Source organism: Rhinolophus sinicus, linkage group LG04, assembly GCF_036562045.2.
Source record: "Rhinolophus sinicus isolate RSC01 linkage group LG04, ASM3656204v1, whole genome shotgun sequence".
Lineage (NCBI taxonomy): Eukaryota > Metazoa > Chordata > Mammalia > Chiroptera > Rhinolophidae > Rhinolophus > Rhinolophus sinicus.
In genome coordinates this window covers 56,220,980-56,240,155 of record NC_133754.1, presented here as the reverse complement: position 1 = coordinate 56,240,155, position 19,176 = coordinate 56,220,980, and the positions used below count along the sequence as shown (strand labels likewise).

The following is a 19,176-nucleotide window of genomic DNA, read 5'->3' as shown; positions in this document are numbered from 1 at the left end:
AAAAATTCCTTAAATGATGTACTTAGAATCTTACTGAAATATTAAAAGGCATATCCTGACCTATGCAGAATGTCTGCTCTAGAGAAGATTAATAAAAATGAAATAATTATAAACATATTCATACTAGGGGAGAGAATATTTTAAGGATTATTTTATAAAGTTGTTTTAAAAAGCAAATAAATATACTCCTGAGGATCTGTTTTGTAAATACAGATTTTTTACTTATTGAATTTGTTACAGTAGGCTTTATTTATGTAGTGGCAGTTTGGTGCAAGAAAGCTTGATCTTGGCCCTATCCAAGCATAGGCGTGGGAGTTTACCCAGGACCTGGATTCTTTTATCGCCCTCTTGTCAACAGAGCGTCCTGTTCAGGACCCCACATCCCAGAGTCAGATAGATTTGGGTTTGAATTCCAGCTCTGCTATGTACTACTGTGTTTCCCCGAAAATAAGACCTAGCCAGACCATCAGCTCTAATGAATCTTTTGGAGCAAAAATTCATATAATTATAGTAAAATAAGATCAGGTCTTATGTAATATAATATAATGTAATGTAATATAATTAATATAATACAATATAATATAATTAATATAATATAATATATACCGGGTCTTATATTAATTTTTGCTCCAAAAGACACGTTAGAGCTGATTGTCCAGCTAGGTCTTATTTTCGGGGAAACAGGGTAGCTGGGTCACTGGCCATGTTAACCTCTAGACCTCAGTTTCCTTTTACATATGATGAGCAATTATTGAGCTTAATATAACCCTCAGGATGACACGGTGAAATTTTCTGAAACACTAAGCATAAAGCAAGTTATCCTCAAATGGTAACAATATGGTTAAAGCTCTGATTTCTCTCTGCTTTATCATTTTCCTTTTCAGTTCGCTCTTGTTTCTATGCTTTCATAGTCACATTTATTCTTTATTACCTACCAAGAATAAGGCATTATAGTAGTTTATCATATAATTAACTTTCTTCACTTATAGAATGAAAAGATTGGATGAAATGGTCACAACTGTTCTTCCCAGTTTTAATAGTTTGTGAATTTTAAAATTTTACTATTAGTGTTTTCTCAAGCTGACTTCCTATAGAAAGAACACTGTTGTCTCTAGAGGATGTAAAACAGGGTTTATTGGTCAATGTGTGGTATACTCTTTGAATTCCTACAGGAGAGAAAGGGCCAACACCCCAACCTTTTTGATCACTGAGTCCTGTTTTGATCATAAAGTACCTTTCAACAGCTACTAAAACTAGGGTTGCCTAGAACACACTTTAGAGAACCCTGCTGTGTATCAATGAATGTGATCTTTCAAATCAAGAACGAAGCTTTTCCTTGATAAATCAGTATATGCATGAGTATCATTACATATAACACTGCACTCACCCCGTTCTCCTTAGGCCTCTCCGGTCACACTTTGTCTGATTCATTTCCCTCCTTTTATCCATTGATGTTGGTACCTCCCAAATATCAGCACTTAGAATTGTCGTTTTTCATACGTCCCTTTTCTCAGCAGTCTCATTCACTCCTAAAACTTCATCTGCCACATCCGTAGAACTTCTTCCCTGAGTATCTATATAGCTCTGACCTCTTTCCCAAGTTTAATTCATTGTTAGCAGCTTCCTATAGCACATGTCCAATGGCACTTAGCACCCATCCGCTGTCTGTAACTTTGTCATATGTTCTCCCTTTCTAATAATGACACCAGTACGTCCCTGCTTCGCTGGATTTGGGCCTCTGCGTCATCTTGGACTCTCCCACACCACCCCACCACCCCTCCTCTCCATGGCTGCGGCTGCGGCTGCGGCTGCGGCTAAATTCAAACGTTCATTCACACTTTTTGCCTCGTAACACACGTGCCTCTGTCAGCAGCCTCTTTCCTCTACTTCAACCTATTGGAAGCATTCCTGTGCTCTAAAACTTCAGTTAGGCTCTGCATATTCTGTCAGTAACTTTTTTATTTCCCAGTGTATCTTCACACAGCTGCATTTCACCTAAGCTGCCACTAGATGCAGTGCCCTGTACTTGTCCCATGTCTTCCTGCCTTTTTGCCTGTGTTCATGAAGAAACCTCCGCGTACAGTCTCCATCCTGCCATCCCTTTGTGTTCAGGCACACCGTTCTATATAGCCCAGCTCATAATGTGCCCCATGAACTCTCTCCTAATCTTATTAACCAGAAATAGTCCCAGCTTTTAAAGATCCATTTTATTTGTCTGATGATGCCCTCCGTTTCTACTCCGCACTGTAGTTGTTTGTAGGATTTTCCCATTAGATGTCAGTTCTTTAAGGAAATGATACATGCCTGGATTTGTTTCTTTATGTCCTGCTCTGCTACACTAGTGCTTATATGTAATGAAGTCTGCATAACAGGCTATAGAAGGAATAACACCAACAATGCAAGGAACTGCGTTTCCTAAAGGATCAGCATACAATTGTGTAGCTTAGACAATAGTTACAGGAAAGATGATGCTGCTACAAAATTTGCAAGATAATGTATACTTGTATGGGAGGTATCTTGAACCTTAGAAGAAATCAAATTATAGACTCATAGAATGTTATAACTGGAGGGATCTTAGAAGTTTTTAGTTCATTGGTTTTCTAACTGGGTTCCATGTAGCGCTGGGGTCCCAGGGAGATGTCTGGAGGCCTCCTTATGTGATGTGAGTGAGGGGGGAAGACGACAGGGACCCAGTTTTGTCTCCCACAAGCATCATGCCTCTTTCAACTTACCAAAGCAGCCCTACTTTTATCTTTTTTGAGTATATATTTGGAATTCTGTGACTGTGTATTTCTTTGTTAAAGGCATCTGTACTTGAAACAGTTTTTTTGGAAAAGTGCTACTCCAATCCAATGTTCTCATTTTCTCACATAAAGAAAATGAAGTTAAGAAGCGTTCCTTCACAGATCCAAAGTCACAGTTAGTATAGCGGCAAAGTTAGGATTTGTTTTCCCAGGTTCCCTGGCTCCCCATGGCAACACCAAGCAGCCTCACTTCTCTGTAGCCACATACTCATAAAGGGTTTGCTCGGCAGCAATCATCTCTGAATGTTTCTATGCCCGCTTTTGATACAGTGCAAATAAGAGTCTTACATTCAATTTTTACTCTCATTAAATGTTCCTAGAATTACTAGTATTCTTCCCCCCAGACAAGTTAGGTAGCTAGGATGATTATTCATCTATTCCACAAATGATCTTTAGGCAGCTGCTTCTGTGCCTGGCCGGGTACTGTGTGCTAGATACAAATAGGAAAAAGACAGGTTCTCTGCCTAATGAGAACACAACATGCCGGTAGGTGGGGCAGGGGGGGACTGTGCAAAGATGGAAACTTAAAAATTGGAGGGAAGAGTGCAGTTAGCCAAATTGCCTTGTGGAAGGTCTCAGCTCCCTCATACAGAACAATTACGATTTCTTCCCCAGTCCCTTTGCTCAGTTGTTCATTATTCATAAAGCATCTATTTGTTGAACTACCTTGTACTAGGCAGTTTGCTGGAAATCTCTGGGATCGAATGGGGTGAGGTGAGTTGAAGTGGATACAGGAGCTTATAACTTATGTTAGAATTGTTTAAAATTTAGCTTCATAAGGATCTTCAGAGAAGACACCAATTAACAGAAAAGGGAAAAGAAAATAAATGCAGTATTATTCATTAGGAAAATTAGTGGTCTTCTCTTGTTTATTGCTGTTATTGTACAACAGCAGTTAAGAATTGCAAGAAATCTTCCTTACCCTGTTTTTTAAAAATGTTAGCATTTTATGTATCCAGCTTCACTTTAATTAAGACACAATAAAACTCATTCTAAATAATGTACTTCTGGGCTCCCTCCCCCCAACTTCCCTTAACCTCTGAGTGGCAGCAGCATTGTCGTTGCTAACCATCCTGCACAGTTGTTCTCGCTAACTCTGAATAAGCATTTTTAAAACCTTGCATCGTGGAATAATCTTTGCTATTTTATATTACCCTAGAACTCATTTTGCGAGAGCAGTTTAAAATCTTCATCATCTTTGCCTCTCCACTAAATTGTTTCCTGTCTGTCCTCGCATATCCAATTGTCCTGGCTAATTAGGTGAGGCGGTGGACCATTAGGATCTTGCTCTTTCAGATCATGTGCTATGAAAGTCTTGAGTTTTAAACAGTATGGTTTTAAATGACAACAGTTCATTGTTTGACTTTTTTATGTTGTTTTGTTGTTGTTATTGTTGTGAACGTTAGTTATGGCTGGGCTTGTCAGGAAACCAGTGCTGCCTATTTATTGGCAGATATTAGAAAGTAGCGAAAACTCATCAAAGATTTCCCTCCTCTCTGTACCATGATGTGCAGTGCTGCCTTTGAGTGTGTGTGTGTGGACCTGTGTTTACATCTTCGTGTATTGTTGGAGAATGATGGATAAAGACAATGCAATAACTATTGTTCTTTCGTATGGCACTTTAATTCTTTACCCAATCTGAGGGTCTGGATCTGAAATTAACAACGGCTTCCAAAGTCTCTTTGCTATATAGTCTCTGAAAAAAAAAGTCTTTTTCCAAGAAAAGAACCCTTCTAGGACTCTCTTACAATTTCATTGCTTGGTCCCTTTTCATATATTACTTAACTCAGTGTTAATTCTCATTTTATTTTAGGTCATGATACTTATCAATTAAAATGTAATCTCAATTGTTGCTCTTTAGGAAATGGCCATCTGTAAAGATAGTTTGATTTCCACTCAAGAGAGTTTGTCTTTTAACTGACACTGATATAGATGAGCCACCTGTAGCTTATGAGTGTAATTTATTGTTTTACATTTAGGTTTTCTTTATCATTTTCTCTTTTGTTATAATTGTCCCTGATTTTTTTATTTGCCAACATTAGAATCCTCCAGGAACAAAAATTGAAATTCCCTATCTATACCTTTTAGATTTGAATTTGTTTCCTATATAAAAGGATGCTTCTTTGTCATATTTTGAAATATTTTTTACCCTGTGGTAATAAGAAAAGATAAATCATGGTAATTCATTTTTACAATGGGTTATTCTGTTAAATAACTTTATTATCCCAATGCCCTAGTGAATCTAGATATGTGGAATCATTAATCATAATAGTGTTTCTTATAGATATAGATGTAGATATAGATATAGATATAGATAAATGAAAACTTTCTTATGCAAAAAAGTTATTTTGGATCAAGACATTTATGTGGTACTTTGACCTAAGAAGTCCAAAAGTAATCTCGTTTTAAACTTCCAAATAGCTACCGGTAAGCTGATGATAATTACTGCTGGTAGTGAGAAAACTAAAACTTAAGAAAAGTTGCTGCTCTAGGTTGAATAATGGTTGTAGATAGAGCTAATACAGTAAATGTGTACAAAGAAACACTTGACTGTGTGGGGAAAGAGGTAGAGTTGGCATTAGGAGTTATAGCTAAAGAGAAAACTAACCTTGGAAAATCAATAAAACTGTGTGAGACATTTGACTATAAAGAAAGAATAAAACACAAGTTTCTATTTGGGATGCTCATACTATTAAGCATTTTTTGATATGCATTGTGCTTCATTGAAATACTAGACTAGAATAGGATTTAACATTCCCACCATTATTGCTATCTGTTAGATTATCCTTAAATTTCTAACATGGAGAATATACTACATCATATTCTACTCTTGGTAAAATAATAATTCTAATGTTAATATTAGATGGAATTCACAAATTTAGAAGACAATCTATATGAATATTAAGTAAGGGTAAATCTAAATATAGATAGTAGGTATGTAGAGGATATTATTTGTTTGATTACTCTTTTTATAAATTCAGTGAAAATGCATTGAATATTAGACAAGGAAAGAAAAGAAACAGAGAAATGCCATGGTTATGAAAAAAATGATCATTAACTTGAGGAAGATTTTGAGCTAAAAAATTGATATCTCTTAAAAGTTTGTTAGTTAAACCTGATATTGAATGTGGACCAATCTCCCAAATTTTGGTGTTTAAATGAAGAAAGATTTAAGGGTTTAGAATTGGGGAATATTACCTCACATAGTTCTATGAAATGTAATTTTATTAAGGATCTGAATCATAGCTCACACTTAACATTTAATCTCTAAGTACCTGTGTTTCTCAGCCATCTCAATGATACTGAACTCAAGTATATAGGAAACTGGAAAAAAATATGCTATCCAATTCTTAGCTTTCAAAGGGCAAGTTAAAAAAAAAGAAGTTCTGCTTTCTGTGTAAGTAGCATCTCAAACTGAGATTGAGATGGATACTTGGAATTTTTAAGGATCTAATTGTTATAACAGTTTTAATATCCATAAAGATGATGATGAAAGTGATGTAATTTACAAATATTGTTATCCTTGCTTCACATTATGTTTAACTTCAGAATATACAGAGCAGACAAGTTGGTGAACAGATGGAATGTGATTATAATGTTAGTAGCCTACTTGTCCCAAAGCAATTTTAGAATCACTGAAGTGCAATGAATTATGGAGATTGGGCTATGAGAAAAGTGGTTTTTCCCCTAATGTGCTGATGATTTACAATTTTGTATCTTATCAATTGCTAAGCCTTCAATTTTTGTTAAGGAATGACACAAGAAGAAAATGCAACAAACATTTCTAAATGAAGCATGATATGCATACAGTGGCTACTATAGTGCCTTGAGTATTTTAGACAATAGTTGTTTGTATTTCATTGAGTATTTTGTATGTGTACGTTGTGATATACATACATACATACATTTTCAGAGGTGAAATAAATTAGGCAGATCAATAACACTGAAGGAAGTTATTTTTAGTTGCCCATTAAAAATGTCCTAGTAGATCTTTTGGAAACATCTGACATCTGGTTTGACCCCAGTATACTCCCAACAACATTTTTTTTTAAACCATCTTAACATCTACAGTTAAGTTTTTTTTAGTTTGGAAAGCATGTTATACAATCATTATACATACAGTCAGATCCTTTATTTCAGAAAGCCAAGTTACTAGCCTATTTCTTCCTCACGTCTGGCAGCATTCCTCTTGGTAATAAAGGACTAATGACAGAGCTTGACATTTTTAATAAAAATGTATTCTTTTTTTACAGTTAAGATGCTTGTGTTAAAATAAGGTATTTTTAGAAAGTAAACTGTATTTCCTGTTTTCATCAAAATTTTTAAATTTAACTGCATGCTTTTTTATTTTTGGTAAGTGACAAAGACAGATCCATTTTAAACTCATTTACTTGTGACATAATATGATGTGATATAATAAAAATCCCATGACAAGTGAGCAAAGTTTTTAATAAGTTTATTCTTCACTTTATTTTCCAACAATTATCTGATCACAATATTGAGATGATACTTTAACTTAGTGTACTGTACCTACACTCAACCACTGTTCATTTTTTTAATTCACCCATTTAGGTCTCCAATTTCAAGGTATTTTGTAAATTTAGAGTCGCATGACAATCACCACAATCCATTACTGTCATTGCATAAAGATAAATCATGCTTCTAATTTACCACAGCTTGTAAACAGTCCGAGGAGGTCTGTTAGTTAGCCACTTACCATGGGTACTGCCTATGAGAGGTTCACCTGTCTGAACCTTGGTTTTTCATTGAGATGGTAACATCTACCTTTTCAGGGTGGTTGTGAGAATAAGAAATTAAGTTATGATGATGTTCATGGTAATGATTGGAGATTTGAGATGGAGTTTGATATCTGATGCATACCCCCACTCCTATCTCGAATGTTCTGGCTAGAGGAGTTTGTACACAGCGTACTGAGTCAAATGAAGTCAAGTATCTGTTTTATAGCCCAAAGTGCAAGGCACCCTAGGAAAGTTAGATTGGAGAATATAATGGAGATCTGAGTTACTGCCAAGCTTACTGAGCTCAGCCCACATAACTTGAATATGGACTGAGAAACCAGAATTAAAGGAGCCAGAAGAAAGCCCGACCCACTGGGTTTATTACACGGTAAGACAAAAGGGAGTATTCTGCTTGATGTTGGGAAGGGACTGAGAAGTTCATGTGAAGTTTACAGTTCAGAGGCACAGGCTCACTAAAGACCGTATCACAGAACTATAAAATGCTTCCCTTCCCTCCACCTTACCATCACATTACTGTAGGCCTATTTATACTAGCAGTTTCTTCTACCCAGTACATTGTCTCTGACTATCAAGAGAACATTACAAGGCATACTAAAATGTTATAAACATGGTTTGGAGAGACAGAGCAAGCATCAGAACCAGACCCATATGTAGCAGGGATTTGGAATTACCAGACCAGGAATTTAAAACAGCTATAATTGATATGCTAAGGACTCTAATGAATACAGCAGACAGCAGGAAAGAACAGATGGGCAATGTAAGCAGACAAATTGAAGTTATAAGAATCAAAAAAGAAATGCTAGAGATCAAAAACAGTGTAACCAAAGTGAAGAATGTTTTTTATGGGCTCATTAGTAAGACTGGACACATCTGAGAAGAGAATGTCTGAGCTTAAGAATATGTCAATAGAAACTTGAAAAATGGAAAAGCAAAGAGAGAAACACTGGGGGGAGGGGAAGATGGAATACCCAAGAACTGTGGGACAACTACAAAAGGTGTAACATACATACAAGTATAATGAGAATACAGGAAAGAGAAGAAAGAGAGAAAGGAACAAAAGAAATATTTGAAGCAACAATGACTGAGCATTTGCCTCAACTTAATCTCATACACCAAACCATAGATCCAGAAAACTCAGAGAACACCAAGCAGGATAAAAACTACACGTGTGAAAAAAGAAAAAACTACACCTAGGCATATTATATACAAACTGTAAGAAATCAAGAAATCAAAGAAAAGAAAAAATCTTGAAAGAAGCCAGAAAACACCTTGCCTATAGAGGAATACAGATGAGAATTATATTCGACTTCTCAGAAACCATGCATGTAAGAAGAGAGTATGGTGAGATATTGAAAGTGGTGAGAGAAAAAACTCACCAACCTAAAATTCTGTATCCTGTGAGATTATCCTTCAAAAGTAAAGGAGAGACATCAAGATGGCGGCACAGGTCGTTCTTGACTTCACTCCTCCTCACAAGAAGAACAGCTAACAACTGTTCATGGACAATACCACTGAGAGAATTCTGAAACTTGGGAGTGAGGCTGAAGCACCGCTGTGCACCACAGAAACCAAGATAAACCGCATTAGAAGGGTCAGAGAAATGGCTACAGGCTGGCTGCACTGTACCTCGCCCAGGCCTGCTCAGCACCGTGCTGAGCTGTCTCCCTTAAGCCTATAGTTCCTCCAATGGGAAGAGAGCTCAGGGTGACATCCAGCCCACTAGCATTGCGGGTTGCTTTGTGGGAGCCCCTACTCTGTGTTTTCCCCTTGGGGGTCACAGGAGAATCTGTGGGGCTCAACCACTGGGGACCTGATTGAGGTGGGGAAGGGAGAGGGGCTTCTAATAACCAACACTCAGATCTTGGCAGACCAAGTTCCTAACTGCAGAGCCCAGGCATTCGCCCCAACCGGTGGCTTTGCTCATCTGCAGAACCAAGTCGGTGGTTCAGTCTGACCAGTGAATTTGGCAGGGTGCAGGTCTGCCTGATTTGGGTCCCTAAATGAGGAGTTCTGCTGGTTCTTGAGCCTGGTGTTCCCACACTCAGGCAGAAGAGCTGAGTTATAGCCCCACCCATTGCAGAGCTGGCTCCAAGCCCCACCTGACAGGAAGGGCTAGGAAGATCCCCTGAAAGCTGCATAATTCAGCAACTCTTCAGAGCAAAGCCATTTCTCGGCGTGGAGGGTTCCCCTGCCAAACCCAGGCAGGGGAGTTAATTCACTGCCCCTTCTACTACAAATTGTGGTTCCTGGCCCCTCCCAACCAGGAAACCTGTTGTGGGTGAGGGGGAATTTCCTGAAGTAGACCTTCTGAATCCAGCCCAGGTAGGAGCCCGAGTCACAGACCCACCCACTGCCTAGCGGGAGCTCCACCATCACCACCACATCTGACAAGAAGGGCTGGTGAGAACACCTGGAAGCTACGTAACTCAGCAGCTTTCCAGCGCAAAGGTGAGAGAGCAGAGCTAATTACTCCAGAGCAAAGCCATGGCCCTGTTCAGCCAGAGAACGTAGGGCACCGATGGCTTGAGTCAAGACTGCAAAGTACATTAGTAGCCTTGGAGCTGTTTCTCTCACTGCACCCAGGCAGGGAGACTGATTTGTAGCCCCACTTACTGCTGAATAAAGTCCAGCCCACCCAACCAGGGAACCTCACCAGAGCACACAAGAAGCTGCATAGCCCAACAGCCTGCTTTTAGTAGCCCTTGAACAGGGAGCACAGTCCACGGCTTTCCCTGTCTGCAGAGCAAAGCTGCTGGCTGCATCTGACCAGGATATTCCGTGCACACTCTTGCCTGATTCAGGACCCCAGACAATGAACCATGTAGACCCTGGGTCTCGTTCTGCTGCCCCACCATTGCCCCACCTGCTGCTGAGTATAGTACCCTCAGAACTACCCCTGTTGTTAAGCGGTACATGACTATAATCCAATTTAAAAATGGGCAGAAGACCTGAATAGACATTTTTCCACAGAAGATATACAAAAGGCCAACAGGTATGTGAAAAGATGCTCAATATCAGTAATCATTAAGGAAATGCAAATCAAAACCACAGTGAGATACTATCTTCTACCCATTAGGACGGCTACTATCAAAACAGCAGAAAATAGTGTTACCAAGCATGTGGAGAAAGGAACCCTGTGCACTGTCAGTAGGAATGTAAACAGGTGCAGCCATGATGGGAAGCAATATGGTGGTTCCTCAAAAAAAATTTTTAATTACCATATGTTATAGCAATTCCACTTCTGGGTATATCCCCAAAAGAATTGAAAACAAGGACTTAGAGATATTTATACACCCATTTTCATAGCAACGTTATTCACAGTAGCCAAAAGCTGGTAGCAACCCAAGTATCCCTTGATGGATGACTAGATAAACAAAATGGTGTAATTATATATATATATATATATATATATATATATACAATTATTCATCCTGAAAAAGGAAGGAAATTCTGCCACATGCTACAACATGGATAAACCTTTAGGACATTATGCTAAGTGAAATGAGCCAGTCACAGACAAATACTGTATGATTCCACTTAAATGAGTTACCTAGAGTAGTTAAATTCATAGAGACAAAGTGGGATGGTGATTGCCTCTGGTTAGGGGAGCAGGGAATGAGAAGTTGTTATTTAATGGGTATAGAATTTCAGTTGGGATGATGATAAATTCTGGAGATGGATGGTAGTCTTGGTTTCACAACAATGTGAATGTAACTTAATGCCACAGAACTGTACCATTTAAAAATGGTTAAAGTGATAAATTTTATGTTAAGTATTTTATTACAATTAAGAAATAAAGACCGGATGGCTGAGTTGGTTAGAGCGCGAGCTCTCGGCTACAAGGTTGCCAGTTCAATTCCTGTGTAGGTTGGTGGGCTGCACCCCCTGCAACTAAAGATTGAAAACTGCGACTGCACTTGGAGCTGAGCTTCGCCCTCCACAACTAGATTGAAGGACGACTTAGAGCTGGAGAAACACAGTGTTGTTCCCCAATATCCCTCAATTTAAAAAGAAAAAAATTTTTTAAATAAAGGAAAGGCACTTATAAATGTGAATGCTGCAAGTGCCGTCTTCATTTCTGTACCTGGCGAACTAGAACATATCTTTATTGTCCCACCCCAATATCACATTCTTAGTGATGATTTCTCAATTTGAATAATAGTTCAATAGTTCTGCTCTGGAAAATGTTTTTTCTTTTTAACTGTTATTCCGCCCTGCTCTCCACCCCCACAAAAACCCACCAGTTTATTTTCAGTATTTAAATTCCACATAACAGAGGCCCTTCAAGGTAACTTAATTTTCGAATTTGGTGCTACCTTAACAACTTTGGTAGAACTGAACCCCACTACAATGTGACTTGCCAAGTGGGGGTGTTTCAAAATCTGCTTAGTGGCTGGTCAGTGTAACAATATTCAGCTTTTGTAAATTTTAGGAAGCAGTTGCTTTCCATTCTTTGTGGAACTTCAGTGAAATGTAAGGATTTGTATGATTCCTTATCTAACTTGTTTGTTTAAAAATAAAAGCACCTGTCATGAGTAAGGCAGAATGCAGGATTTACAGTTGCCCTTTAGAAAGAATGGAGAAGTAGGAAGGTTGTCCACACTCAGCACTAGAGCTGTTGTCATTCTCAGAATGAGCAGCATCAGGAAGTAGGAGGCGTGGACCCCCCAGTGAATCATACACAGAGAACAGATTGGTGTGAGGAATGTCGGGGGGATTTTATAGGTTGGAAGGTGTTAAGATGTCTGGTATCTCAGCAGGAAATTATCAAGAGTCTTTTTAAATGTATAAAATATTCATATATGAGTCATTCTTGTCACAGTTAAGACAGAGAGCCCTCTTGTGTCTTCTGTGTTTCACTTTTACAGAATCCTTTGTTTTGTCATTCTGAAAAGGCCTCCGTGGTTCAGGGTACAAGGAAAGTCCTGGTTATGGGGCTGTTTTCTATAAAACTGAGTCAACTTTATATAGAGAATTATTTTTATCAGAATACTGTATTAATTTATATCTGCTTCTCTATAGAGTGGGAATAACGTCCCTGTGGGGAGGCACTGGCATTTATGATATCTATAAAAACAATAAGATCCTGCAATGATAAAATCAGGAGTAACATGAAGCCAGGTATAAGGTGATTGGTTTTCCTATTCTCTGCCAGTTCTATGTCTCAAATGGAACCTGACACTAGTTCTTCGGGGGACTGGGCAGAGGGAGGAGGGTCCTCACAGTGTTATTATTGACAAGGCCTCCATCCTGGAAGTCCTAGCCAGCACACACCCATGTATAACAAAGGACAACCACCAGATTGTGCCAATCTGCATCTCTGTCCAGTTAGATTTTTACCATCAGAGCTTGACAAGGTCATTTCATTAACCTTCACAATATGAGGAATACTCGTTTTACAAGATTGAATATTTTCAACCCTCACTTATTGTCAGGGTTTTACTGAGCCATATTGTATTGAACATTTCTCCAGTTGTTGTCCTATTATTGACTTTTGATTTCAATATTCAAATGCTATAGACTATGCAAACCTTCCTAATAACAACCCTGTTTAAAAGAAATAATGTGTGCTGCATATGTAATTTAAAATTTTTTAATAGCCATGTCATAAAAGTAAAAAGAAATGGGAAATTAATTTTATAATGTATTTTTAAATTTAACCCAGTGTATCCAGAAATTATCATTTCAATACATACTCAGTATAAAAATTATTGAAATATTTTCCATTTTTTTGGACTACCGTGTTTCCCTGAAAATAAGACCTAGCCAAACAATCAGGTCTAATGTGTCTTTTGGAGCAAAAATTATAGTAAAATAAGACTAGGTCTTATATAATACAATATAATATAAAATAATATAATATAATACGGGGTCTTATATTAATTTTTGCTCCAAAAGATGCATTAGAGCTCATTGTCTGGCTAGGTCTTATTTTCGGGAAAACACAGTAAGTCTTTTGAAATCTGGTATATATTTTTTCATTTATGGCACATCTCAATTTGGACTATCCACATTTTAACTTCTCAGTAGCCATATGTGGCCAGCTTACTTGATAGAACTTCCAATGGCCAAAGCTGGAAAAATTTGAGCAACATATTAAATGATAGTGTTTGATTATAACCCAAAGAAAAATTAAAATATCCATACTTGCAGAAAAATTCCAATTAGTAATGTAGAAGAAATGTGGGAAATAAAAAATCATCATTAGATCACCACAATAATAATTAGCATAGGCAAGATCCACTGGTGAACGCTAAAATTTGTGGTCAGAAGTTGAAGGAGAGAGAGGATATTTTCAGTCATAAAATATCTCTCCCAAATCATTTCAAAGGAAAGTGGTAACTTGACAGTATAGAAACTTGTAAGACGCCACCTTAACCAAGTGATCAAGGTTAATATCACGATTAATAAAACATGTGCCCCTGATCTAATGCGCTGAGAAGGGTACATCACCTCTGGTATCCTTGCCAAAAAAAGTGTTACCTCAGTCTAATCATGAGAAAACATCAAACAAACCTAAGTTGGGGCTATTCCACAAAATGATTGACCAGTACTCTGCGAAGTGTCAAGGTCATAAAGTACAACAAGGAAAGACTGAGAAACTGTCACTGACTGGAGGAGACATGACAGCTGAATGTGCTGTGGGATCATGGATAGGATCCCAGAACAGAAAAGAAGGAGGGAGGGAGGGAGGGAGGGAGGGAGGGAGGGAGGGAGGGAGGGAGGGAGGGAGGAAAAAATAACTGGTAAAATCTGAAGTTTAATTCATCATTTTGTACTGTTAATTTCTTTGTTTTGAAATGTTTGCTATAGTTATATAAGATGGTTAACATTCGGGGAAACTGGATGATGGGCATATGGGAACCCTATGTGCTATCTTTGTAAATCTAAAATCATCTTAAAATAAAAGTAAAAGTAAAATACAGATGTCTAAGAGTCCAGTGTTATTTTCGTATATCTCACAATTATCAAATACCAATGGAGGAAAAAACAACTATTTTTCTCTGATCACCAAATAAACACTTTTGATGATAGTTATTTTTGTGATTTATTTTAAATGTATTTTGTTATTTTGGTTGAAATGTTAATAAAAAGATTTAATAATCAAAGTTTAAGAATGAAACCAAAGGTAATTCAGGAAGTTAACAGGAGCTAAGACAAATGCTCTTGTTATGGTGCTATGTTTTCTAGCAGTACATCTGAGTTTATTATCTTTCTTCTGTTCTTCCCTACTCTTTATTAACTGAACATAACCATCCATTTTCTGCCTTTTTATACTTAATGTACATTACAGTCTCAAGCATCACAATGCTTGAATGAAGAAAGACTCAGAAAAGGGGGTTTTCAGTTCAGGGCTTTCTCAGTGGCTGGTAGGGTGTCCCACACTTTTATGGCAATTGGGAAAGTCGATGCCAAAGCACTATGTATGGCACTGCCATCCTAACCCTTTGGTACCATTACCTGGGGTTTTGATATTAGCGATTAACCTGGTTATTTGGCAGATAGAGTCCAACACTATTCATTGGACTTAACCTATAATTATGTGTTGTATTCTGTATGCTTGGCACTATGATAGACCATGCAGAAATCAAAAGTCAAAATCATGATCTCTGCCAAAGAACTCCCACTCGTTTAAGAGAAGACAAACATGAAGGCACTGTAGCAGGTGGAAAGAGGAGAGGCTTTAGAGATTTTGCAATCGCATCCTCACTGTCTCTTCCGTTAATTACTAGGTCTGTAACCTTTAGTATTTATTTAAACTGTGAATCTGTTTCTTTATCTGAATATAGGCTCCTGATGGCAGTCTTACAAGATTGTCATGATCATTAGTACCTGGCACACAGGAGACATTTAGTAAATGATAGCTGTTATTATCATGGCTGTTATCAAGGCTGCTAGAACATTGGAAAACACGATAGCTTAATACTCCAAGTAACTCTGTTTATTGAATATTATGCTAGGTGCTCAATTTTTGTGGTTTTTTTCCCTCCCTTTAGAGATGATGAAGAGAAAAAAAAATCTCCATCAGAAGGTACTGATGAAAAAGCTAATGGAACACATCCAAAGACCCTCAGTCGCATTGGGAGTACCACCAACCCATTCTTGGACATTCCTCATGACCCCAATGCTGCTGTGTACAAAAGTGGATTCTTGGCTCGGAAAATTCATGCAGATATGGACGGAAAGAAGAGTAAGCATCATTTATTGTTATTTTCTATTTCGTTTATTTTATCTGAAGTAAATTCAAGGATGAAAATATATATATATATATATATCATGTTGCTCTAGAGAAGTAGTATTAAAGTTTGATAAAGCCTCTAATCCTAACTCAAGAAATCCACCGTGCTTAATATGTGCTAGACATCAAAAATATAGTAGTGAATGGACAGACAAGGTCTCTGTCTTCATGGTGTTTACATTTCTTGCAGTAAGGGAGAGGTTGAACTTATAACACATAGAATCATCAATAGTGTAAAGTCCCAGAGACAAAACGGATGGAAAGAATTGAGATCCAAGCACATGTAGAAGAATTGGCCTTTGTGAAAGATGGACAGGTGCAATGTAGGCAAACAGTATAATTAGTATTGGGCAATTGAAGGAGTCCCATCTGACAGCTCTGTGAAGTATGAGACATGATTATCTGCTGACAGATAATGTTTGAAGTTTGAGAGGAATGGAGTATGTTTCCATGTTTAGAATAATCTTTGCAGAGAGTGAAATAGCAACCTGATGTAGTTGAACAGGCTAAGATAAGCTGGTATGTATGCTAACATTAGTAGGCTATCCCCCTAGGGTGTCCCTACCCACCTGCACATACAAACATGCAGTGCTGGGATGGACAGTAAGTACCACAGTTTCCGTCTACGGCTGGGTACTTTTTCTCAATGCGTTCGCGTGCTCTATCAGACGACAGCGAAGAGAAACACTATAATCAAGTGACTTTGTCACTGACGTAACGACGCTGAGCAAGTTTCTTAAGGTTTCCAAGTTCTTTAGGAGAACCCCACAGCATTTCCTGGGCATCCTATACACCCGCCTACCTCACTGCTTAACTTGCTCTGACAGCATTGTGTCAGCACTCTTGTAGTTGCAAGGGACAGTAAGTTCCAGGGGCTTAGGGAAAAGGGCTAGGACACAGCTGAAGATGAAGGCTAGTCACCAGGATCCTTTCTCCATTACTGTCTTGGCATTATTTTTTTGCATGTCGGCTTTTTTCTTTAAAAGAACTCACTTACATGCCTGGATATATAATTATTAGCAGCACTATAGAGTATATGCTCAGTTTTGTCACCAAAAATGATTCTTTTCCATCCCAAACTTCCACATTAGTATATTCTGGGGCAGGACTCCGATTTGTGTGACTGAGGGAATAGAATACTGTGATTGACAGCCCCCACTGGGTTGCAATGTCAAGAGGAAAGTTCCCTCAAGAAGGAATAAGATACAGTTCTCAGAGAAAGGGAATTCTTGGTGAACAAAGCAATAGACATTCATCTCTTTGTTCCCAGCATGCACACATACCCTTTCTCCACACATTGAGTTTAAATGATGCTTTTGCCAGACATAGCACAGTCTTTCATTTATAACCACAGATATTTTCATCTCTGCCCCACATGCCGTGTCTAGCTGTGGCTCCCATCTCCAATGCTAAAATTTGCCAGTTGGTGTCCATTCTCCTCAGGTGGGGATGTAGCCTCGCTCTGTAGGCTAAATGACATAGACAGAAATATATGACACACTTCACATGAAGTACTAGAGGCAGAAAACACCCGGAATAACTGTAGTTTAAAATGCCAGTTCAAGAAAAGGCAAAAAAAAAAGGAATCAAAACAGCTCTCCCTGATTCAGTGAATGTTGCAACATCCTGCTGGGCTAGGATAAGAGTTAACCCACTTGAGCATCTTTTCATGGATTCACTTCCCTAGCAAGATTGACATACTTGGTTAACTTATTCCAACATGTCCCCGGATTCAGCCTATTGATTACATTTTCTTTGTCCATGTTTTCCTGGGCCCCCTGCGAGGATTATTGGAGAGAATTCCCCTGCTGAAAGATCTGTACCCTTAGCCCACTGCATACGAACTATAGGTCCAAAACTTGGGAGTTGCACAGCAGTTGAGCCCTCAGAGATCTCTTGTACCAGGCTGGAGGTGTTCCTGCCAATAAAACTCTGAGAACTTCTGGTTAATTAGGACAGTTTTAAGTATTACAAGGCTTTTGTCTTTTTCAGCAACGTAGAAGTTCTGCCTGTTATGTGCCTCTGCTTCTGTCTTTGTTTCTGCTCCTGGCTCAGAACACAAAAATAGAAGGGAAAAAATCAAGTAATCCAGGGCTAATTGGACCCCAGTCTCTACGTTTCCTTCCTGTCTGTTGCTTTATCACTGGGGGCTTTTTCATCTCTGCGTTTGAGAGGGGTTTTGGGAGGACTCTTGCAGTTTCACCTGCCTTTAATTCCTCAGGCTCTTCCTGGATAGTCTCATTCCAACTTTCCATGGTTTTTCAAATCACTTTAGTGTGGACAGATAATTCACCTTTTCCAACACAGAAAGTGCATAATTTCTAGTGATAATTGACCTACACCAAAACTTGAAGTATATAGTTTGAATTTTGAAAAATGTATGCTTTTGTGTAACCACTATCACAATTAAGATTTCCAAGTTCTTTAGGAGAACCCCACGACATTTCCATTACCTGAAAAAGTTCCATTGTACTTTCCAGTTAATTTTTCCTCTTTTACTCCCAGCCCATGGCATCCACTTATCTGTCCTTGGGCACTATACTTTTACCTTTTCTAGAATTACAGTAATTACATGTATTGTTTTGTGCTGACTTCTTTCACATAGTAGTGTTACTTGCAGATTCATCCATATTGTTGAGTGCTGTGTGAATTTGTAGTTTGTCTCTTTTATTGCTGAGTAGTATATTCATTCCATTGTTTGGCTATGACACAGTTTCTACACCTTCACCCGCTGGATATTTGGGTGGTTTCCATTTTTTGGCTGTTACAAATAAATATGCTTGGGACAGTCACACACAAGTCTTTGCATGTGTGTATGTTTCCAGAAATTACCTAGGAGTAAGGAATTGCTGGGGTGCATGCTAAGTGTACGTTTATAAGAAACGTCCAAACTAGCTATACCATTTTCCAAAATAGTTAATACCATGTTGCATTCCTGCCAGCTATGCATGTTATATCCACTTGATGAAATCCCTTTGTCGTGAAATGACTTTTCTCATTCCTTGTCATATTCCTTTATTTTGAAGTCTACTTTGTTTAATGTTAATATGGTGACTCCAGCTTTCTTTTCAGTTTTTGCATGATGTACAGAAATTTGTTTCTCACTCTTTAATCTATGATCTTTAAAATTGTTTTATACAACATGTTGAAGGGTCTTGCTTTTTTTTCAGCTGACAATCTGTCTTTTAATTGCAGTGTTTAGACTATTTACATTTATAGTAATTATTGATACAGTTGACTTTAAATCTGCCATCTTGCTACTTGTTTTTACTTACTCCATCTTTTATTTTTTTTTTCCTCTTTTGCTGCTGTGTTTAGGATTTTGTGCATGTATGTCTGTGTGTGTTTCTGTCTTTTCTCATTATTGGTGTAT

General features: G+C 38.1%; 1 protein-coding gene across 10 annotated transcripts in view; it reads left to right on the top strand.

The window, feature by feature from the left end:
* The window catches only part of PSD3 (pleckstrin and Sec7 domain containing 3), a 427,571-nt gene that overhangs the window by 327,072 nt on the left and 81,323 nt on the right, over positions 1–19,176 (top strand). For all 10 annotated transcript variants that reach the window (XM_074329581.1, XM_019742071.2, XM_019742072.2 and 7 more), the window contains one exon: positions 15,562–15,755. In XM_074329581.1, coding sequence (XP_074185682.1) covers positions 15,562–15,755 — 194 coding nt within the window. The remainder of the gene's footprint in view (positions 1–15,561; positions 15,756–19,176) is intronic.